The following is a 19129-nucleotide window of genomic DNA, read 5'->3' as shown; positions in this document are numbered from 1 at the left end:
CCAGAGGATTTCTGTTTCCAGGAATTAGCATTGCTAATTCATTAGAACAGATTTTTTTTTCTTTAAGCTTTTTACTTATAAAAATACTCTGCCAGCAAACTGATTTTATCTACATTTATTATTAACCCTCCTGCTTAGAGGCAGATCAACTGTTAACTCCACTTTGTTGAGAAAGAAGTGGCAAGTTTGACAAGTTTTACTTACTCATTTTTAAATTAATCATGCAACTTCTTATTAAAGCTGTTTTCAAGGAGTCACAAAAGAAACTCTTACACTGTCTACAGTGACATAATTTTTCATGTATGTCACCTTCTCTCCATGTTAATGGAAGAGATTCCTGACATAAATGTGCCTTCCTTTGGTGCCTTTGAATATGGCTGTTCTGTTCTTTTCCCTTTAGTTTAGTGGCACAGTTGAGCACCTTGGTAGCAGCTGAGCATATGTTTTACGCTACTGTTAGGAAAGATACAAAAACCCATGGGCTCCTTAGTAACAAACATCATCAAGACTATCTGAGTCTTAATTATTTAAGATGGAAGACATTGCCAGTGATGATTTGGCAGTGGCTCGTGGGGAAACTGAAAGATTCTGTTAGTTTGGATGGGGTTTCTTTGCTTTACTGTAGACTTTAAGTGAGACTAGAGTGTGACATGGGAGCGGACAGGTACTTCCATTACGATAAGACAAATGCAGACTTCCCTTTTATTTCTTCTGACTTTTTTCACTAATCCCTCTACTGCCCTTCGAGGTTAATCCCTATTCATCTGCTATGGTTACTATCAGTAAACAACTCCAAAGCCTTACATTCTCTGTCACAGAATTTGGTGAATTTTGTCTGACAGACTCTGCCATAACGTGATCAGTCTCTTGAATTACTAGATTGTTTCTTCAAAGGATTTGGAGCTTCCTTCCTATTTCTTGTCTGAGCTGTAAGAATGTAATTGTGCCGGTTGTTAAGTATGCACTACTACTATAAATAGCAAGGGGGTTATAGGTGAAGGTAAGAGCCAGGAATGCCTGCGTTGAAGTCTGTTGTTACCATTGTCTCAAAAGCCTTGGGCAATTCACATGTTCTTTCATTGTCATATTTTCTTCCATTTGTTAAATGAGGTAATGACCTCTATCCACCCCGTGACCGTGAGGTCAGGAATAATTAGCTAGTATCTCTGTGGTAGTCATTAAATAGTGCTGTATGAATACTTCCTGTATCGTCTCATTTAGCTCAAACTGTGAAGTTTTATGACATATGAGTTCCACTTCTGCTGCAGCATATATGGGCTAGCTGATAATTACATCATATGGTGTCTGGTGTCCAGACTGATCTCCTTTAACTGTACCATATCTCCTCTATTGAAATAGAGGCCTTATCAGGGAGAACATACAGTATATCAGCTTATATGGTTTGTGTACCATTGCCCTCTGTTGGGCAGCACTAGACTTAATTAAAGTGCTTATCTTGTTTTGGGCTTGAAAGTTGGACACAGAAAGAATACACCAAACATTTCGTGAGGAATTTGAGTTTTGAAAAAGGCCATTGGTTTGTGAGTAGTTGTGTACTTCAGGATCTTCCCCTTCCTCAGCCATTAACAAAGATTAGATTTCACTGGTAAGGAAGATTTGCAGGTAATTTTAGATATTACTCTTAATGGATACTGACTTAGCAATTCAGCCAGCTAAATTTTGTGTCAGACTCATCTGTGTCTTCATCAACTAAGGAAACAGAAGCATCTAAGAGCTACAGCCTAGCCAACCAAACAATACAGCTCAAGTTTTGGGAAAACTTGAGAGAGAAGGAACATGATAATATTCTATAAATAAGTTTGAAGTGTTTAGTGACAAATTGACCATCTTTTAGCAGAAAATAAATGAAATTCACCAGGCAGTTTAGTTATTGCAGCTAAGTACAGGATTGCATAGGGTCTTCACATTGCTGAGGGTCCATAACATGCTAATCTACTTAGCTCTTTCATAAAAGACGATAAAAAAATAAATATAGTCTCTTTGATTTTATTTTTTTACTGGCATAATATGCCAGTGTGACTTGGTCAGGGCATGAAGTCTCCAATGGCAGAAAGACATCAAGGAATAGCAAGTCTGTTTAGAATACTGCTTAGCACTGCTGCCTACTAACTTGTCTCAGCTCTGTTTTCTTGTACTCCCTCAGCTGTCTTTCTGTCCTTCTGTCTTTCTGTTTGTGCTAGACATCGTGTGAGAGGGACCAGAGTCAGGTGTTCCAGAGATTGCATCAGGCCCTAAAATACAGAGGTGAAATAGAAGCATGGAAACCTACCAATTCCCACAGTCTCATTAAAGTATCTTTCTGCTTCTCTGTTAACAGAGGATTTATTGGGGATTTTTCTCCCTCTCACTCTCTGCCTATCTCACCTCTAATGCGGTCTGTGATCATCCTGTGCATATGTAGGTGAATGTTCATTATAATGCACTGCCTGTTTGGCTTAACTATGCTTTACAGGAGGTATATATACTTTGTCAAAAATTATAATGCATGTCATACACAGTATAGTGTCTGAAAGGGAGATCATGATTAATGACAAATTTAAAACAGGAAAGTAATAAATATCAAAGTAAGACACAAACAGTCAAATTAATATCTGGGGGAAGAAGTTACAATGTGCCTTGGAAATACCCTTAATCCTCGCTGTAGTTGTGAACTTAGTCCTAAAGCACTTTAACGTTCTCTGCCCTCTGGTACACAGAGTATGGCAGAGCTTTCAAAGGAGTAGAAACTTTTATAAAGGTCACCAGGAAAAATAAAGCTGCCGTTGCTACTGTCTGAATGTTATCTATCCAAACATCTACCAGCTGCTGTCCAAACCTGTATCTGTACTGCTATTCATTGGAGGTTAAATAGAGTCACATCTAACTCCGGTAATACAGATCCAAAACACAGTGATCTGTATCAAATTCTGCGAGGGTAAACAGCAGCTTATTAAAACACAGGAAGAGATGAGTAATCATCTGTTCCTTTGAAAAACCTTCATGTGGATTTTGAAAAAACTGTCTACCTAAAGTTCAAGATCTTTATGGCTACCAAAATAACAACAATCATTTCTTCACTGTCCTTGGACGGATTATCTGGTTTGTTGATGATCCATATCACAAGTACAGAACTATCCAATCTGACCTTTGCAAACCTAGATGAGTTTGGAGTGACACAAGTATGTGTCTGGGGTCCTGGGACTTTATTTCTTATATGAGATGAAGTCTGGCTAATTGAGGGGCAAATTGAGGTGCAGCACTGCATTACCATGATTATATGGCTTGTGAGACTGAGCTGGCGTTGCACGCTCAGGCAGCATGGTTTCAGAGCTATTATGTCCTCTCAGAGTTCATTGTACCAGGATATACTATAACACAAAAATCACCTCAGGTCCAGAAACAGAGGCATGTATTCCGTTTCTTTGTTTGCTAAGTTGCCTTTTTATTTTACTATCTAGCTTAATGAAGAGTTGCTTATAACTTAACCATGTACTTATCCTAATGTGACCAAAATTGAAATTTCACTTCCCCTAATAGCTTCAGCCTTTTTAAAAAATCATTTATATGCCAAAGATTTTGCAATACTCATACTGAAGAGATACATGTATATGTAGACAGAGAGGGAGATGTATAATCACCCATCTTCCAGCACTCCCCACACTGTCAGAAACTCTCTGATCCTAATATGTCTGAACATCCTGTAGACTTGCCATCCAGTCCACCTATTTTAGGCATTTATTTGGGGATGGAGTTAATTTCTTTTTAAGAATGCCTCTCCACATTGATTACACAGGGGGCCAAGAGAGTAACTTGAACCTCAAAAGTGTCCCAAATGAGATAATTATCCATACTTCTGCAAACTGAAAAGAGCAAGTTCCTAACAGAAGATGATGTGAGAAAATCTGATTGATGCCTTATTGTTTTGTCGATTACATTTTTAATACTACAGGCTTCAAAATACTACAGAGCTACTGACACCAGTTCAGTGCTTGTGAATTCATGACCAGTTGTATTTTGTGGTCCTGCACATATCTATGTGAGGTGAAATCCTTGCCCTGCTGACATAAGTGGTAAATTGCCATTGACTTAGCTGGGATCAGGATTTTCACAGAATCCAGAATGGCAGGGGTTGCAAGGGACCTCTGGAGATCATCTTGTCCAACCCCCTGCTTGAGCAGGCACACCCAGAGCAGGGGGCACAGGAACGCATCCAGGAGGGGTGTGAATGTCCCCAGGAAAGGGACTCCACAGCCTCCCCGGGCAGCCTGTGCTCCTGCTCGGGCACCTGCACAGGGAAGGAGTTTTTTCTCCTAATTAAGTGGAACTTCATGTGTTCCACCTTGTGCCCATTGCCCCTTGTCCTGTCGTTGGGCACCACTGAAAAGAGTCCAGTCCCATCCTCCTGGCACCCACCCTTCAGATATTTCTAAGCATTGATAAGATCCCCCCTCAGTCTTCTCCAGGCTGAACAAACCCAGGTCTCTCAGCCTTTCCTCATAAGGGAGATGCTCCAGTCCCCTGATCATCTTGGTAACTCTCTGCTGGACTTGCTCAAGCAGTTCCCTGTCCTTCTTAAACTGGGGGGCCCAAAACTGCACCCAGCACTCCAGATGGGGCCTCACTAGGGCAGAGTAGAGGGGGAGGATAACCTCCCTCGCCCTGCTGGCCACTCTCCTTTTAATACACCCCAGGATACTGTTGGCCGCCTTGGCCACAAGGGCACGTTGCTGGCTCAGGGTCACTTTGTTGTCCACCAGCACTCCCAGGACCTTCTCAACAGAGCCGCTTTCCATCAGGTCACCCCCAGCCTGTGCTGGTGTGGGGGGGTTGTTCCTCCCCAGGGGCAGGACCTTGCACTTGCTCTTGTTGAATTCCATGAGGTTCCCCTCGGCCCAGCGCTCCAGCCTGTCCAGGTCTCGCTGGATGGCAGCACAGCCTTCTGGTGTATCAGCCACTCCTCCCAGCTTGGTATCATCAGCGAACTTGCTGAGGTTACACTCTATCCCATCATCCAGGTCATTGACGAATATATTAAACAGGACTGGACCCAGCACAGACCGCTGGGGAACACTGCTAGTTATGGGCTCCATAACTAGTTGCTCCACATGGTCAAAGGATTTTTGTTGCCTTGTTTATGTGATCTTGGTGTTTCTTTGAACTGCATTTTGTCCTCGGGGCATTCTTATTCAGTAGGTAAATTTATCCACTTCTACACTGACCTTTTTATTTTATTTTACTACCACATGGAAAATCTCTTGGAGTTTTAAACTGTCATAAGAAGTAAAGAATGGTGGAGAGCTCCACAGAAATAGTGGAGAAAATAATTTTGAACTTTCACATAAGACATGAAATTATGTGGAACCATAGTGGGGAATTTCTTGGAAACTGGAGAAGTTTTCTGATTGTTTCTTGTCTTTTAAAAAAATGGTGTCTGAGACTCTTCTTTTGTGCATGCAAGTAATTCACCAGGGAGCTTCAATTTAAGCTCTGTGTTCCAATATATAAGCTCAATAGGTGAGAGATTTGCATTTAACTAAATATTAACTGTCTTGAACAGACCTGAAAATCAGAGTAGCTGATGAGCATCTGATCAAAAATGCTATGTGCCGTTTATGCTTATAAGCTTTTCTGTTAGAAAAAATGATTAGAAATACCGTAGAGTTGAGCATAGCTGACTTTATGTTGAATCTTGTTTTCCAAAAATTACTGATTTTCTGAGATTAAACTCAAGTGCATCCATTAATAACAGGAAGTGACTGATTAAAACTAAGGTGGCTTAGCAAATTCTTAGTAATATTGAAAAGTGGCGGCTGTTTTATAACTGCCAGAGTCCCATGAGGTTGTCCATGCTGGGAAAAGTCACCAGTGCATCTATTATTCTGATTCTGAATACTGTAAAGCTTCTTATTTTCCTTTTTTTTTTTTGCCTTGGACAAATTCTGCTTCTCTACAGCCTGCTGAAAATTATTGTTTACAATATACAAAATTATTTTTCCAGCGATTAGCATATCTTTCCTTAGGTTTCTTTATTTGTGGGCAAAAAATAAGTCATGAACCTCTGCACTATATAGACAAATTATCCCTATGTTTTGCTTTTATTTTAAAGATGAAAATAGACCTAGGTATTAGTAATAGCTAGGGGTTTATCAACACCCTCTTTTCTAAACGTGTGTCACTTCTATTGTACCTTCCAGCTGTATTTGGACTGTACCGTGACACAATATGTTCTTTCTCTGGGAAAAAAAAAAGCCCAAAACCACAAACAACTTGGGCATGGGTGCACACAAACACTCCTGAGGTCATTTTGTTTTGAATATAAAATACTTGAGTCCTTTTATAGGACTGAAAATGTGTGAACAAATACCAAACAATTTACAGCATATTGAGTGCTGTTTCTGACTCAGCAGCAACACAAGACTTTAAAAATCCAATAATATATCCAGTGAACAATGTAAAAGCACTTATGTTCAATTCGAGGAAAAGCGGATACTGGCCTGGAAACATCCGCCTTCCTTTCTGAACTTAAGATTACTCATTACACCAAATATTAATTCCACCAGACTCACATTCAGTAATGGAGCAGTCTGCCACACTGCAGTCATTTTAAACTCTCTTAAATGTTGATGAACGTACCAGAAAATCTAGGCCATTTCAAGAAACCCAAAGTATATTCTCTGGAGGGTAAAACGTCATACAAAACCAATGACTGTTTGCTTGTGTCATGAGATTTTTTAATCTGTTGCAAATTACTGAAGTCAAGGGAGTTACATTAAGCTGTGAATCTGGTTTATGATTTCTTTCTTTACGATGTATTTAAGAACTTCCCAAAGAAGAATGAAAATGTAACCATGAAAAGGGATAATACTGAGTCTCTTATAACCTTGTAAACGCTTTGTAGAGCAACATTGTTAAAATGCTACTGTCAAGCTTTATCAGTTCCCCAAGTCTTACATGCATCAATCGTTTTTCTTGTATTGGGGGCAAAATCCTGCTTGCTTTACGAATGCAAAAACTGCTTTGTGATTCATGATTCATTTCATATAAATAGTGTAAATTTGATCTGGCTTTTCACAGATGGATTGTACATGCTGTCCTTATTTCCCTAAAAGCTATTCACCCAAATAGCCTGAAAAACAGACTGGGTCCAGAATTTATTCTCAATATTTTTCTTCTTGAAATAGTATGTTTTAATTAAGAATAAACAGCAAGGGAATACAGCAATGCAGCTATTATGAACAAACATACAGGAACTAAACAGAGGTTTAGATGCAGGTAATGTAGGCAAGTAATTATAGTAAGTAGCTGTTACCTGTAGTTTTTTATTGTGAGGATGAAAATGGTCAAATAAAAACTGCTCTGACCATATTACTTTACCTGGGTAGATTGTGCTTCTCTGCGTTTCCTTCCTCTGCTTAGTCAATATGAAAATGAAATTCTACTGAATTTGACAAGCTGCCATTTGACCTGATGTTGATTTAAGCTTCTAGAACCTCATATCAGCACGAGGTCACCGAAAGGCAAAGTCAGTGAATCTAAAAATGGTGCAGAAAAAAAGAGATTAGGCTTTACTTGGGTTCAGATTATTTAAACAAACAGACAAGAATTTAGGGAAAACAAAATTGTGTTTCTCATCTGATTGGTCAAATCACTTTATTAAATGATACAATTTACATCTCTGGCATGCACTCTCAAATAAAGTGTCCTTTGCAGTGAACAAAAAGTCTTTGGAAGTGAAAAGCCTTTTATGAAGATAATATAGTCTTTTGCTACTAGGCAGAAATGCAATGTGAATAGATATTTGGTTGTGTTAAAGCAAACCAAAATGAAAACAAATTATGAACGAGAGTTGTGAACAGCATCATCTAACATAATTAAAGAAACTAAATTTTCAGCTGTATTGTGTATTCAAATACCCTGCATATTAACAGAGACACCTCTGAGGGTGAACACAAAACCAACGTATTTAAAATACCAAGAGAATTTTTTCCTCACTGAGCAGATCTGTGCATTCAAAAACAAAGGTAAGGAATACTTGCATTAATATATTCAGAACTCACGCACAAGTCACAACTATTTGATAGAAAGATGCTTTGCTAGTGGAGGAACGGGGTGAAGAACAGAAAGTGAGAAATGCCGTGTGGTTCTTCATAAAGCTCTGTATGCATTAATACTTCATTTAGTAGTCTGGGCCTGCTGCTTCCATTGAAGTCAGTCCATTGTCTCAATCTGGTTTTAGCCTGATTTCCTTTGTAAACAGGGCTATGTGATCTGTCTGCATGCCTCTGTGTTTGTCTGTCCTCCCATTAATAACTTTGAAAATGTTTATTTGTTTCATTTCTGTGTGGTAGCGGAATAGATCTCAAAGACAATCCATTGCCCACAGACTTTGTAAAAATAGATGGCTGGGCGGAGGGCGGATACACTTACCAGTGTTGCTATTGAGGGAAATGCTGCAGTATGAACTCATTCCTTATTAGATATTAGAGAATCCATATGGGAAAGAGAGCTACTAAATCCTCAGCAGGAGGGGAAAAAAAAACCTGTTGTAGATTATGTTAAACACCCAAGTTAATCTATGGTAAGATACGAAGCCACATGAAGCCCAACGTCAGTAATTTTCATGTTCACAGAAGTACTTAATGAATTCCTTCTTGTGAATAGGAGGAAATTATAAGGCTACACTTTGTTTTTCTTGGGACATTGACTGAAAGTCAGTGATGCTGTCTGAAATGTTCTGATTCTGCCATTCTTACATGTTTGTTGCATATTTGGGGGGGTGGGCATTAGAGCTTGATCCTGGAGTATGTTTTTCTGAATTGCTTTGTGATCACAGCATTAAATGCTTTTTAATATCACTTTGTACCATAACCTTTTTTGTAACACCAAAATTTAAAAATACTTTTGGGAACTTTTAATTGCATGTACCTTAAAATTAAGCACACATTTCCTTGTGGTAGATGTGTGACCTTAAAATTCACAACATTAGTTTCAATGAGAATTCAAAAGTTAGGCATCTGATTCTGACAATTAAAATAATTGTATCAGGTAAAAAAACCCCTTACTGCAAACACATTAATCTGGTTTCCAGTTTAACAATGTAAAGGATATAGTTCACAACAGAAACCTGAACTTGACTTGGGTACAGGGAATTGTTTTATTATGGTAATATGGACCGTAAGTTCAGGGACTCTGCATGAAAAAATGCATTTTTGCCTGTGTGGCAGAAAAATTTACTCCAATTACGTACAGGTATGACTCTGAGGTGCAAAGCTCATTTTCAGGCATATCGTGGCAGCCTTGTTCACGTAATTTTTCTAAATTATCTTTTCTTTGCAAATTCATAACTTGTGAAATAAATTTCTAAGGTGATACAGCAATATGATCCTAGTTTAAAGGTTTTACAGGTCCCATGACTTCATTTCCTGCTTGATCAAAAGGATCAGCTGATTTCAGGGAGACTTCTGTTTGACTAGAGAATTACTGCCAACTTAAACTCATTAAGGGTATATTTTTCATGTAATTATTTGTTCTTATGGGAAGTTCAGCTCAACTGAGCTTGGGCTTAATTTTCTTCTTTCCATTATACCAGTTATATTTTATAATTGCTATATTGGGAAATTCTTTGCAGAAGGGAATATTTTACAATATATTCTTTCTTACTGTGTATATGTCTTAGTCCTTTCTGATCTAACCACTTTACTCACAGCTGACACCTTATTGAAGCTAAGGATAGTTAACAGTGCTTCTGCAGTAATTTTAGTTGACTGCGCTTGACAGATCCTTGAAGAGTGCCCCACGAAATGAGGAGGATGCAGGGCACTTTGTAAAACTTGGGGTATTCATTTAATACTTTAGCAACATCTAAACTACCCAATAAGCTTGGAATACATATATTTTTAGCCACATATTTCTATTGTTTAAATAAGCTATAAAGGCAGGATATGTATCACCAGCAAAAATTATTTACCGTCTCTTCAGACCAATCAAGACAGTTTAATTGTAACCAACCATCCAAATTTTGCTGTTTGTGCTAGACTCACACCATGTAACACATCTCATAAACCCTCTTTCACATACCAGTTTCTATGTAGAACAGATATTGTTCTTGATAATCAACTTATCTATGTCTTCCAAACTGAGAATACAATTCAAAAGCTTTCTAAACATTGAGCTACCTAGATACTAACTGCCCAGCCAGTCAGATTACCAGACACTGTAGCAGTAAATGTTCAGCAAGTAGTGCATTTCACAGAGAAATAAAGGCTGTTCAGCCTCTGACTTGTTTGATAGTTTATTATAAACTTAACTTGCAATCCAGTTTAAATATACTTTGAAGACTTTCCTCATCCTGTTTGTTGTTCAAGTATCATGGTACTGATCTCTATTAATAACACATTTCTTTCTGTTGTGTTCAGATTATTTGATTAATTACAATATGTAAAACTTCATCGAAACTGTCTTGAAATCCATCTGAAATGGATGACTGCTTAAGACTGCATATATCTACATGTCGTAAGGATTCAGGTACCATGATCGCAGATGTATTTTAACTGTTGCCACAGTAAAAATATTCATTGATTTACTTCCTTTGCTCACATAAAAAATGCAGTAAAGAAAGTATATGGCAGATAAGCCAGTGCTTCCAAGTATTCCACTTCCACTGGAATTTTCCCAAGTCTGGTTTTATCTAGTACCTTGGAACTCAGATGTCAGACACACCCAGCGAACCTACAAGAACCTGTAAAATACTTCTTGCTTTTAAAATGCCCTTATTTTACTTTTTTTTTCACATTAGCTTAACTGCAAGCACTTGTACTGTCTCTGTCTACATCCTTTCTAGATTTTTGTATCGAGTACATCGGTTGCTCCACTTTCATCCCACCCCTCACCCCAAGAAATGTGTATTTTTGATGAACACAACAGTCTTAGGTTAGGTGTAAAACTGAGTCTATTCTAGAGGCTGCTAGCCCTGCAGTTGTGTGAAAACTGTGCTCTGTTCAATTTTGCCTCCTCATTTCTTTAGTTCAGAGATCGTCAGGCCAACAAGAAACTTGCCTTCTCCAACTCAAATCTAAGGCTTGGAAAGCTGGAAGAAGGGAGAATATTCAGCTGCTCATGTTGGACGCCTCCATCCCCTTGGCTGTGGATTGTAGTTGGAATCAGCTGTTGACAAGCAATAGTCAGACCTGGAATCCATGGACATTATATCAGGGTCTGTTCTGGATCGTTGACTGCAGTAAGCATACTGCAGCTGAGAGCCAGCCTGCGTGGTGGCACTTGGGGCAGACAGGGAGCTTTTGGGGGGTGATACAATACCCGATTTCTTCCCTCCTAATAAGGCTACACTACTGCTGGGGGCTGGAGGCTCATAAGAAACTTTTTGTTTCCATTCATCTGGTGGCTCAGGAAGTGTTTTCCTGCGAGCTGCTGATACTACATTAGCAGCAATGGATTCCTGCATGCTTTGGGGCGCAAAAGCTTCATCCACTAGGCCAAGAGGGGATCTTGCTGCTGCTTCCCAGGGAGTCAGTCTCTTGCCAGGCCTGTCGGCTGTTGTGTCTGGCTTGCTGAAATAATCAGGGGCAGGCTGAAATATAAGCGGAGAAGTAGGAGACATGGCTCGAGAAATGAATGAAGAAGGTCTCCCAGGAAGTGATAATGAGCGTCCACTGCTTCTTTCCTAGGAAAACAAAATACCAAATATAGTTACAGTTATTAAACAACAAAAAAGGAAGTCTCTTCTCTTCACTTCCTAACTGGAGCAGCAGACCCTGAAAGCACATGACATCCTGGCAATCCCTTTTTATGTCTATGGGTACTTTTTAATTTAGTGGAAAGAGAGGAGTTATTAAAAAGGAGGCAAAGAAAGAAACAGGAACAAAGACCAAGCAAACTGAATTTTTGAAGCAAGTAAACAGACCAAAGACAGGCTTTCACTGAAAAGGTACAATTAAGTTAGCCACTGTGCAGCTTTTCCACTACTTAGCTAGTGTGCCTTGTTCTGAAAAGACCATTCTTAATAATGAAAAAGGAAGTCATGTTGTGACAGTTCTGTTTGTGTTTACAAGATTCTTTCTCACATGCAGGCACAGCCTAATTTATTTGATAACAGACCGAGAACATATCTTTGGCAATCTCCTTTTAAGAAAGGCATTTCTTACTCTAAAATTATTAGACTTATCCTAGTTTTCACTTTTCAGGGCAGAAAAATGAACACAAAAAATTAAAGACATTAATGCAATCATTCACGTAATACCCTTACATGACGCTACTTAAACTGGCTTCTTTAAAAGGCAATGCCCTCAAAATTTCAGTACATTCCGACCCATTTATAGGAGCAATCCATTCATATTTGACAAATCCTAATCTTCTTAGTAATGCAGCACTTTGAAACAGAAACTGTGTTCATGAGAAGGTTCTGCTGCAACAGTCATTTGGCAGCGTATGAGACAGGTACAGCCTTTTCTCCAAGCCAGACACGTTCTTTGTGTTTCACAGACAAATACGTTGTTCTTACTGAGTAGTCTTTATACATGTGGCTCCTAAACTCATTGATTTATACCCATTGATTCATATCCTGAGGTTTAACTGCCTTTAATTCTAGAATCTGGTGTGAAATTCCAGGCTCTTTTGCCAGACACTTTCCTAGAATTTCATTCAGACAACATTGGCCTGTGTTACTTTTCCTAATTAGCTTCCCAGACTTAAAATACTGTGAGCAGATCTAGGTATCTGATCATACAAGGTATAGCTTATCTAGCAAAGATTCACATAGAAATGTCCCGTTTTATAGGCTTTTCTGTCACAGGATCTTGATGCATTTAAAAGACTTAAGAGACCTCTGCTTCAACACAGTCTTTTGAGTTATGCTTTAATATCAGCCTTGTATATGAGAGATGGAAACTGAGAAAGAGAATACTGATTTCATTATTTTCAGTTTGGTGGTACTCAGTCCGAATCTCTTAAAGTGTAGAGTGACACACAAGTTTTGGCAAGTTTCACAACTAATGCTTTATAACAGGAGCGTCCTTTCACCTCTTAGCTATGATCAGTTGTTCCCAATCTGCAGTTCCACAGAGGAAACTCCCCAACACTATTAACCTTACTCCCACATACTTAGGGCAAATTTTCATGAGGTTTTACTTCTATCCAGAAAAAAATACTTCATTTCAGGCAGCTTAGCTCAGTTAATTTTCCAGAATCCTCACTTAAATCTTGAGGTGATCAAACATTAAAATGTGGTTGAGCAGATCATCACATATAAGCAGATCACAACTGAGTACTCTAAGATGGTAGCATATAAAAAGCAAAAATTATCCATTTGTAAGGTAAGTGAAGAGAAGAAAAATAATTTTTTTTCCCCACAGATGTAGTTATATACTGTCAAGAATGGCTTAAAGTTTCTCCATATCTTCACCTAATAGGAGGGATTTCCTTTTCTTACCTGGAAAATAAAGAGTCCAGGTAACAGACCATGCTTGGGGCCAATGAGTGGCAGACCCAGATAGGCCAATCAGACTACTTCTCCTTCCTCTGATGTATTGCAGTTTCCTTCTTCACTGAATCCACAGAAAGACCTTATTCAGCAAGCCTGGTTAGTGCATTTTGTTTAAATTATTGGCAAGAATAAATTTTTTGAAAGCGCAAAATCAAAATAGGTATGCAAAATGAGATGCAGTTTCTATTAGAAATTAATCCGACAACCTGAACCATGAAACTAAGAAGATAAGATTCTACAGTGGGATGAAAAAGTTGATCAAAGAGGTTCACCTAGTTAGTCTACCTGTGTCAACTGCTGTCAGGAGGGTTCTAGAACATTGTCTGTGCTGAGTAGACAGAAAATTTCCCCTTTATTTAATGGACATTCCAGTTCCAAGCCCTGTAAGTGCTTTGTAGGATTCCAGAGATGCAGAGGGAAATGATACTGTTGAAAGGAGTGTTGCATAAAATACCTGACATTTCAAGAGAATTAGATAAAGATACTGTTTAGTCTGTCATGTTTAGAGAAAAACTCCAGAGTTCATCAAGTTGCAGAAGTATCATTTTGGCCTAACCATTAGTGATAAAGCAGAAGATAACTTTCTTTAACAGGGTTTAGTCACAGAATGATGAGTTATCAAGTGTATTTCACCATTTCTCTAACAAAATGGTCCTTTCTACTATGTTATGAAGGTAGAAGTTTAACTTGTAAAAGCAGAAATAGTGTAGACAAAACTAAATGTTCACATTATAGCATATATATATAGGGTTCTACATTTTCTTAGCACATATATAGAGTTCTACATTTTCTTAGTACAGGTGTTAATCAAATTCAACAGAAGATCAAGATCATTAATGGAAAATAAGACATTATTCTGTGATGATGGAAACTAGTTTACAGGTAGCTTTGTTATCGTATAAGGCAAAGAAAGGGAACTGGCAGAAGAGAGCTAAAATGACCTCATAGAAAAAGCTTCCGCATGAATCAAACAGTGCAATATACAGGAACTAGCACAGAGTTTTGAGAACCAGATTCAGGGATGAGTGTTTTACTGGCTTGAGAACCTGCTATGTCCTTAATTTGGAAGAGCTCAATGAAGATATGTTTGTAGCTCAAATCGTATCTATCCACAACACCTCCAGTATCATGTAAATCATAAATTCAGCATGTAAGTGTTGTTGTAGAAAAAGCAGAATCTCAAATACTGATAATCTGGAGAATATTATTACATCTTTTGAATTGGTCCTTATGAAAAAAAAAAGCAAAATACTTTGGCTATGGAAGATTTTAGTCTTATAGGCAAATAAAAATCTTTTCTCCATTTTGGTATGAGATTCTGCTGAGTTTATTAGCTTTTGTGCATCAGGGGTCTGTCATTGGTGAGAATATTAGGCCTTGCAGGAAGATATGCAGTCGGCGAACTAGAACATCAGTACTGCCTTGGGAATGAGCTTGGTTGTACTAAAATTCCTCGTGTTCCTTTTGTGTTTTGTTTTGAACTTCAGTCAGGCTCTCAGGGATAAAATGCCAGCGTGAGAATCCTAATAGTTCATAATGGCTCACGAGGTGAAGAACATTTCATTACGTAAGGATGGCTTTCCTTGGCTCTGAATAGGATTACCCAGTGATCACTCTATTAGATGAAAACATCTGTGATGATAGATTTTTTTCAATGGAATTCGATTTATAGACTGCCAGGTAACCTGCAGCAACTGTAACAATTTACCTGGCCAGTGAGGGATAGTGCCAGTTTATCTGGAAAAAAATATTTCCTTAATAGGTGATAAATAGTTTCCTTTTCTACCTCAGAACCCCAAGATAATAGTAGTTACTTCAAGTCTTGTCCATTTTGCCAGAGTACTGTTTGAAAGCCTTGGCTTTCAATTTGCCAGAGTAGCTTATGCATTTTTTTTTCATTGGTCTCCTGGATCTTGCATATTTATGTACATTTCTAGACTTCACCTTAATAGCCATCGTCTGAGAGACTTCATTCTGGCAGAAAAACAGACTAGGCTATCCAAAGAATGCCCCAGTGGCCAGCTTTGCTGGGTACTAAGTACCTTGTTTGGAGACTAGATACACTGGGTACAGTGAACACATCAGTAAGTTCTGTGTCACTGAAGATAATCAATGCTTACTTTCTTCTGGATGATCGTTCAACCCGCATCCAAATCACAGCAACAAAGTTCCTGCTGCAAGATCAAACTGCCAAATTACGGTACTGTCAGCTGGATGATTGTCATCTGTAAGCAGTTCTTTAGCATGCTTTGTCCTGTTTTGATATTCTCGGACCAGTCAAATTCTTCTCCTTTTCTCACTTGGTAGCTTGTATTTAGATAAAGTTCTGATGATAGGCTGTTTTTTAACTCTAAAATTCTAAAATGTGAAATTGCAAATCTATTTCCTCTAGATTTAGTAAAGTAAGGATTAATCTCTCCTTCCATGAAGGAAGGGCTTAACAGTGTGTGTTTTTAATGAAGAGTTATCTTTTTGGATTGTGAGAGGACAAAATCTGTGAGGGCAAATAGTGTCCCGGATGATTTACCTGGAAAAAAGGCTGCGGTGCTTTGTCCGTTCCATAACGGTCTGAAGGAATTTGAGGCAAAATTTAACAGAGCACCCCACTTACGTACTAATTTCCAGTTATAATGTTGTGCCTGGCTGTCTGACTTTTGATGGGCAGGAAGAGTGGACCAAAAATTTTTGAAGGAAGAAGCTATTGACAGCAGGAGTTGTCTGAATTCTCTACATTTCCCCAAAAGAAAAAGCCATAACTGTGCTGAAGGTGGGCAGAAGGTTTGAAGACTCAGAAGATCCAAGAAGGTGAAAATACATTTGGCTACAGTGAGCCTTAGTTATTTTGAATTACAGTCTTCCTAAAATAAAAAGCAGTTGTCATCATCATCTACATTCCTGTAAGCTCAGAGAGAATGAAACAAAATTTTATATGAATATTATTTTTAATAAATCTAGGAAAATTAAATATTAGTTTTGGCCTGAAACAATTCTGCTAAGTTTTGTAAAGTGGCTGCACCTTGAAGCAGTTACAGGCCTTTGGATTCAGGGGAATATTCTAATTTTCATGTCTGTTTCACAGAAAATAATTGAATTTCTTTCATCACCCATGAAAGAAATATAGCAAATGCATCAGTTATGTGCAGTATGCCATAATGCCTCAGTGTTTACCTTCAGGAGGAGGAATTTAGTCTCTAAGCTTACTGTCTGCTAAGATTGTTATGATAGTATCTGTTGTAATAAAAGTAATCCAATAGCACCCTGCGCTGCACATTTTTGTACATTGCATAGTGACATACTTTTGCAATACTTTTTTGAGTTAAAAAACAGAATACTTCTATCTACCCCTATTTTATTCTGAAATTGAATAATCCTGGCTTCAGAATATATGTTAATGAACATTTTTTTCATGCTCTGTGGTAAACAGGTTTGAAGTACTTGTAGAAAAGCATGATTTTGCTAAAATATAAGTGTATCCCAAATGCAGGAACTGAGATATGATCAGTATTGCCTTGTTTTCATTGCAGTTAATTTTTATTATTGGTAGCGGTGTTCCTAGACTGAAAGTCTAGGTCCGAAAGTTTCTAAGTTCAAAGCAGACCTGTATTTTATTTTCATATACTGATTTCTATCACTACTTTGGTGTTCAGTCCCTTCAAACTAAAAAACACAAGCTTTGGAATTAAGGCAACATTTACCTACTAGAATTCATCATTCATTTACTGGACAGCAGGAGCCAGACATAGTGATACTTTCTATTATTTTCCCTTCATATTTAATTCTTGGAGATAATTCTTTTGGCAAGCACATACTAAAAAGAATGCACAAACCCCAGATTGTAAGTGAGACAGTGGAAAGTATGAAGAGCAAATAGAGAATAATTATTCTACCCTCTGTCTCTCTTAAGCTACAAGAAGATCATAAAAGGAGGGGTAGAGTTTTTCCATTCTTCTTCTCAGAAATCAAGGGAGAAGGGAAAGAAGAGTGAAATGCTACCAGAATTATTACATTATGACATAGTGCGTTACTGTAATCCTCTTGTAAAGCATTCATTGTAATACCATACAGGCGCTCAAAGTGGTATGTTGTAAAGCAAACCACAACCCTGTACAGTGATTAATTTGTTCTTTTCCTTTGCCTCGTGTGAACGTTTTCTGAGCAAAAGATCTTTTCTACAACAGTTATTGAAGGGAAAGTGATTCTTGGATGTCACGAAGAGGAAAAGCAGATCAGAGCTGTCCATTGCAATCACAGGATCCTAAAAAGGCTGCTGACTGCTCGGGTGTCTATGCAAACAGATTAAACTGTAGATTTAGGTTAACACTGACTTTTAAAATGCAAACTTTTTATAAACTGGTCAATGAAGTAAACATTTATTGTACCACAAGCATCTTTGATATTTATAAGCTGTGTATTAGTATGAACTAAAACGAATGTAATATTACTTCCAAAAGAAACTTTTGGTATACAAGTAAATTAATATAAACACAGTACTCATAAAAGGCATGTGCATATAAAGATCTGTTTAACGTAAGTTGAAGGAGTGTGAATGTCTACCTTTGATTCAATAATAGCTAAATCAATAGTCCAGAAAAATTGCTTATTTGGAACTGACTGCTATTTCAGATTCCTTGATAGCTATGAAAAGGTGAAAGACAAAAAGAGCAATACTTAGTTTCATGAAATAGTGCAAATTTTAAAGGCACGAGTCAGAAAGATATTTTTCATTTTACAGAGCAAATGGGAATGCAAAATACTACGTAGTGAAATGATTTCACAGTAACTGTTTTTCTGTCTCAGGTGACACATTTTCTTAATAAGTGAAAACTGTTCATACGTTTACATGCTGAAACTGCCTTTTCACCAGTTAAGGAGACATATATTAAATTTTCGAAAAAAGTCGAGAGTTCTATTTTCAAAAGTAGGTTGGACTTTTAATAGTCCATGTCTCAGTAAAACTCTCTGCAAAACAGACTCCCACCTGATTAAGTCACTTCAAAAAAATTTGACTTAGGTGTCTAAGTCATTAAGGCAGATTTATTTTTATCTGCTCATTATAGTCCTGGGCCTTAATCCCATATCAAAGCATGTTCAAATCTGAGTCAACATTAGCGCCTGGCTAATGTTTACACAAAAAGGGGACAAGGGAGGAGGAAGCAGATAAAACAATTGTATTGTCTCAGAAAATGACTCTTGCCTTTATAAAAAGCCCAGAGTGATGCACTTCTCATTTTGCTTTCTCTGGGCATGTAATGGCTACTGCAGTTAGAGACCAAACCACTGAGAAAATGATAGGACAAAATAAGTAATACTATAGCTATTTTATAAAATTTGGAAATAAAATGGAAAAAATCATATTTATTTGAAACGCTGGAGATAATTTATAGCAGGCTAAATTTGGAACGCAGCCTTTTGGTTAATGAGGATACTAATGGCTGGAGAGGCAGGGAATCTTACCTGTCTAAGAATTAAAGCCTTATCAGTGGCTGTACTGAGACTAGTTAACATCAGAATCACACAGTTCATGTCTGATCCTGACTTCCTCGAAGCTGTCCTGTCAGGGCTTGCTTTCAGAAATTTACAGGGAATTTTAGAACTGGAACCTAATTTATTCTAAGTTTATATTGTTTATAA

General features: G+C 37.9%; 1 protein-coding gene across 2 annotated transcripts in view; it reads right to left on the bottom strand.

The window, feature by feature from the left end:
- Positions 1-5664: 5664 nt before the first annotated feature.
- The window catches only part of SYNPO2 (synaptopodin 2), a 98760-nt gene continuing 85295 nt past the window's right edge, over positions 5665-19129 (bottom strand). Inside the window, exons 5-7 of one of the 2 annotated variants that reach the window (XM_075090122.1) lie at positions 11317-11680; positions 11056-11186; positions 5665-7532 (exon numbers count right to left, since the gene is read on the bottom strand). In XM_075090122.1, the coding sequence (XP_074946223.1) occupies positions 7524-7532; positions 11056-11186; positions 11317-11680 (504 nt within the window). In that variant the 3' untranslated portion in view covers positions 5665-7523. Of the gene's footprint in view, positions 7533-7631; positions 11681-19129 lie in introns of those variants that run through there. The other variant, XM_075090121.1, reaches the window with a different exon arrangement.

This window comes from Phalacrocorax aristotelis, chromosome 4, assembly GCF_949628215.1.
Source record: "Phalacrocorax aristotelis chromosome 4, bGulAri2.1, whole genome shotgun sequence".
Lineage (NCBI taxonomy): Eukaryota > Metazoa > Chordata > Aves > Suliformes > Phalacrocoracidae > Phalacrocorax > Phalacrocorax aristotelis.
Note: the sequence above shows the minus strand (reverse complement) of the source record. Positions and strands in the feature narration are given on the sequence as shown.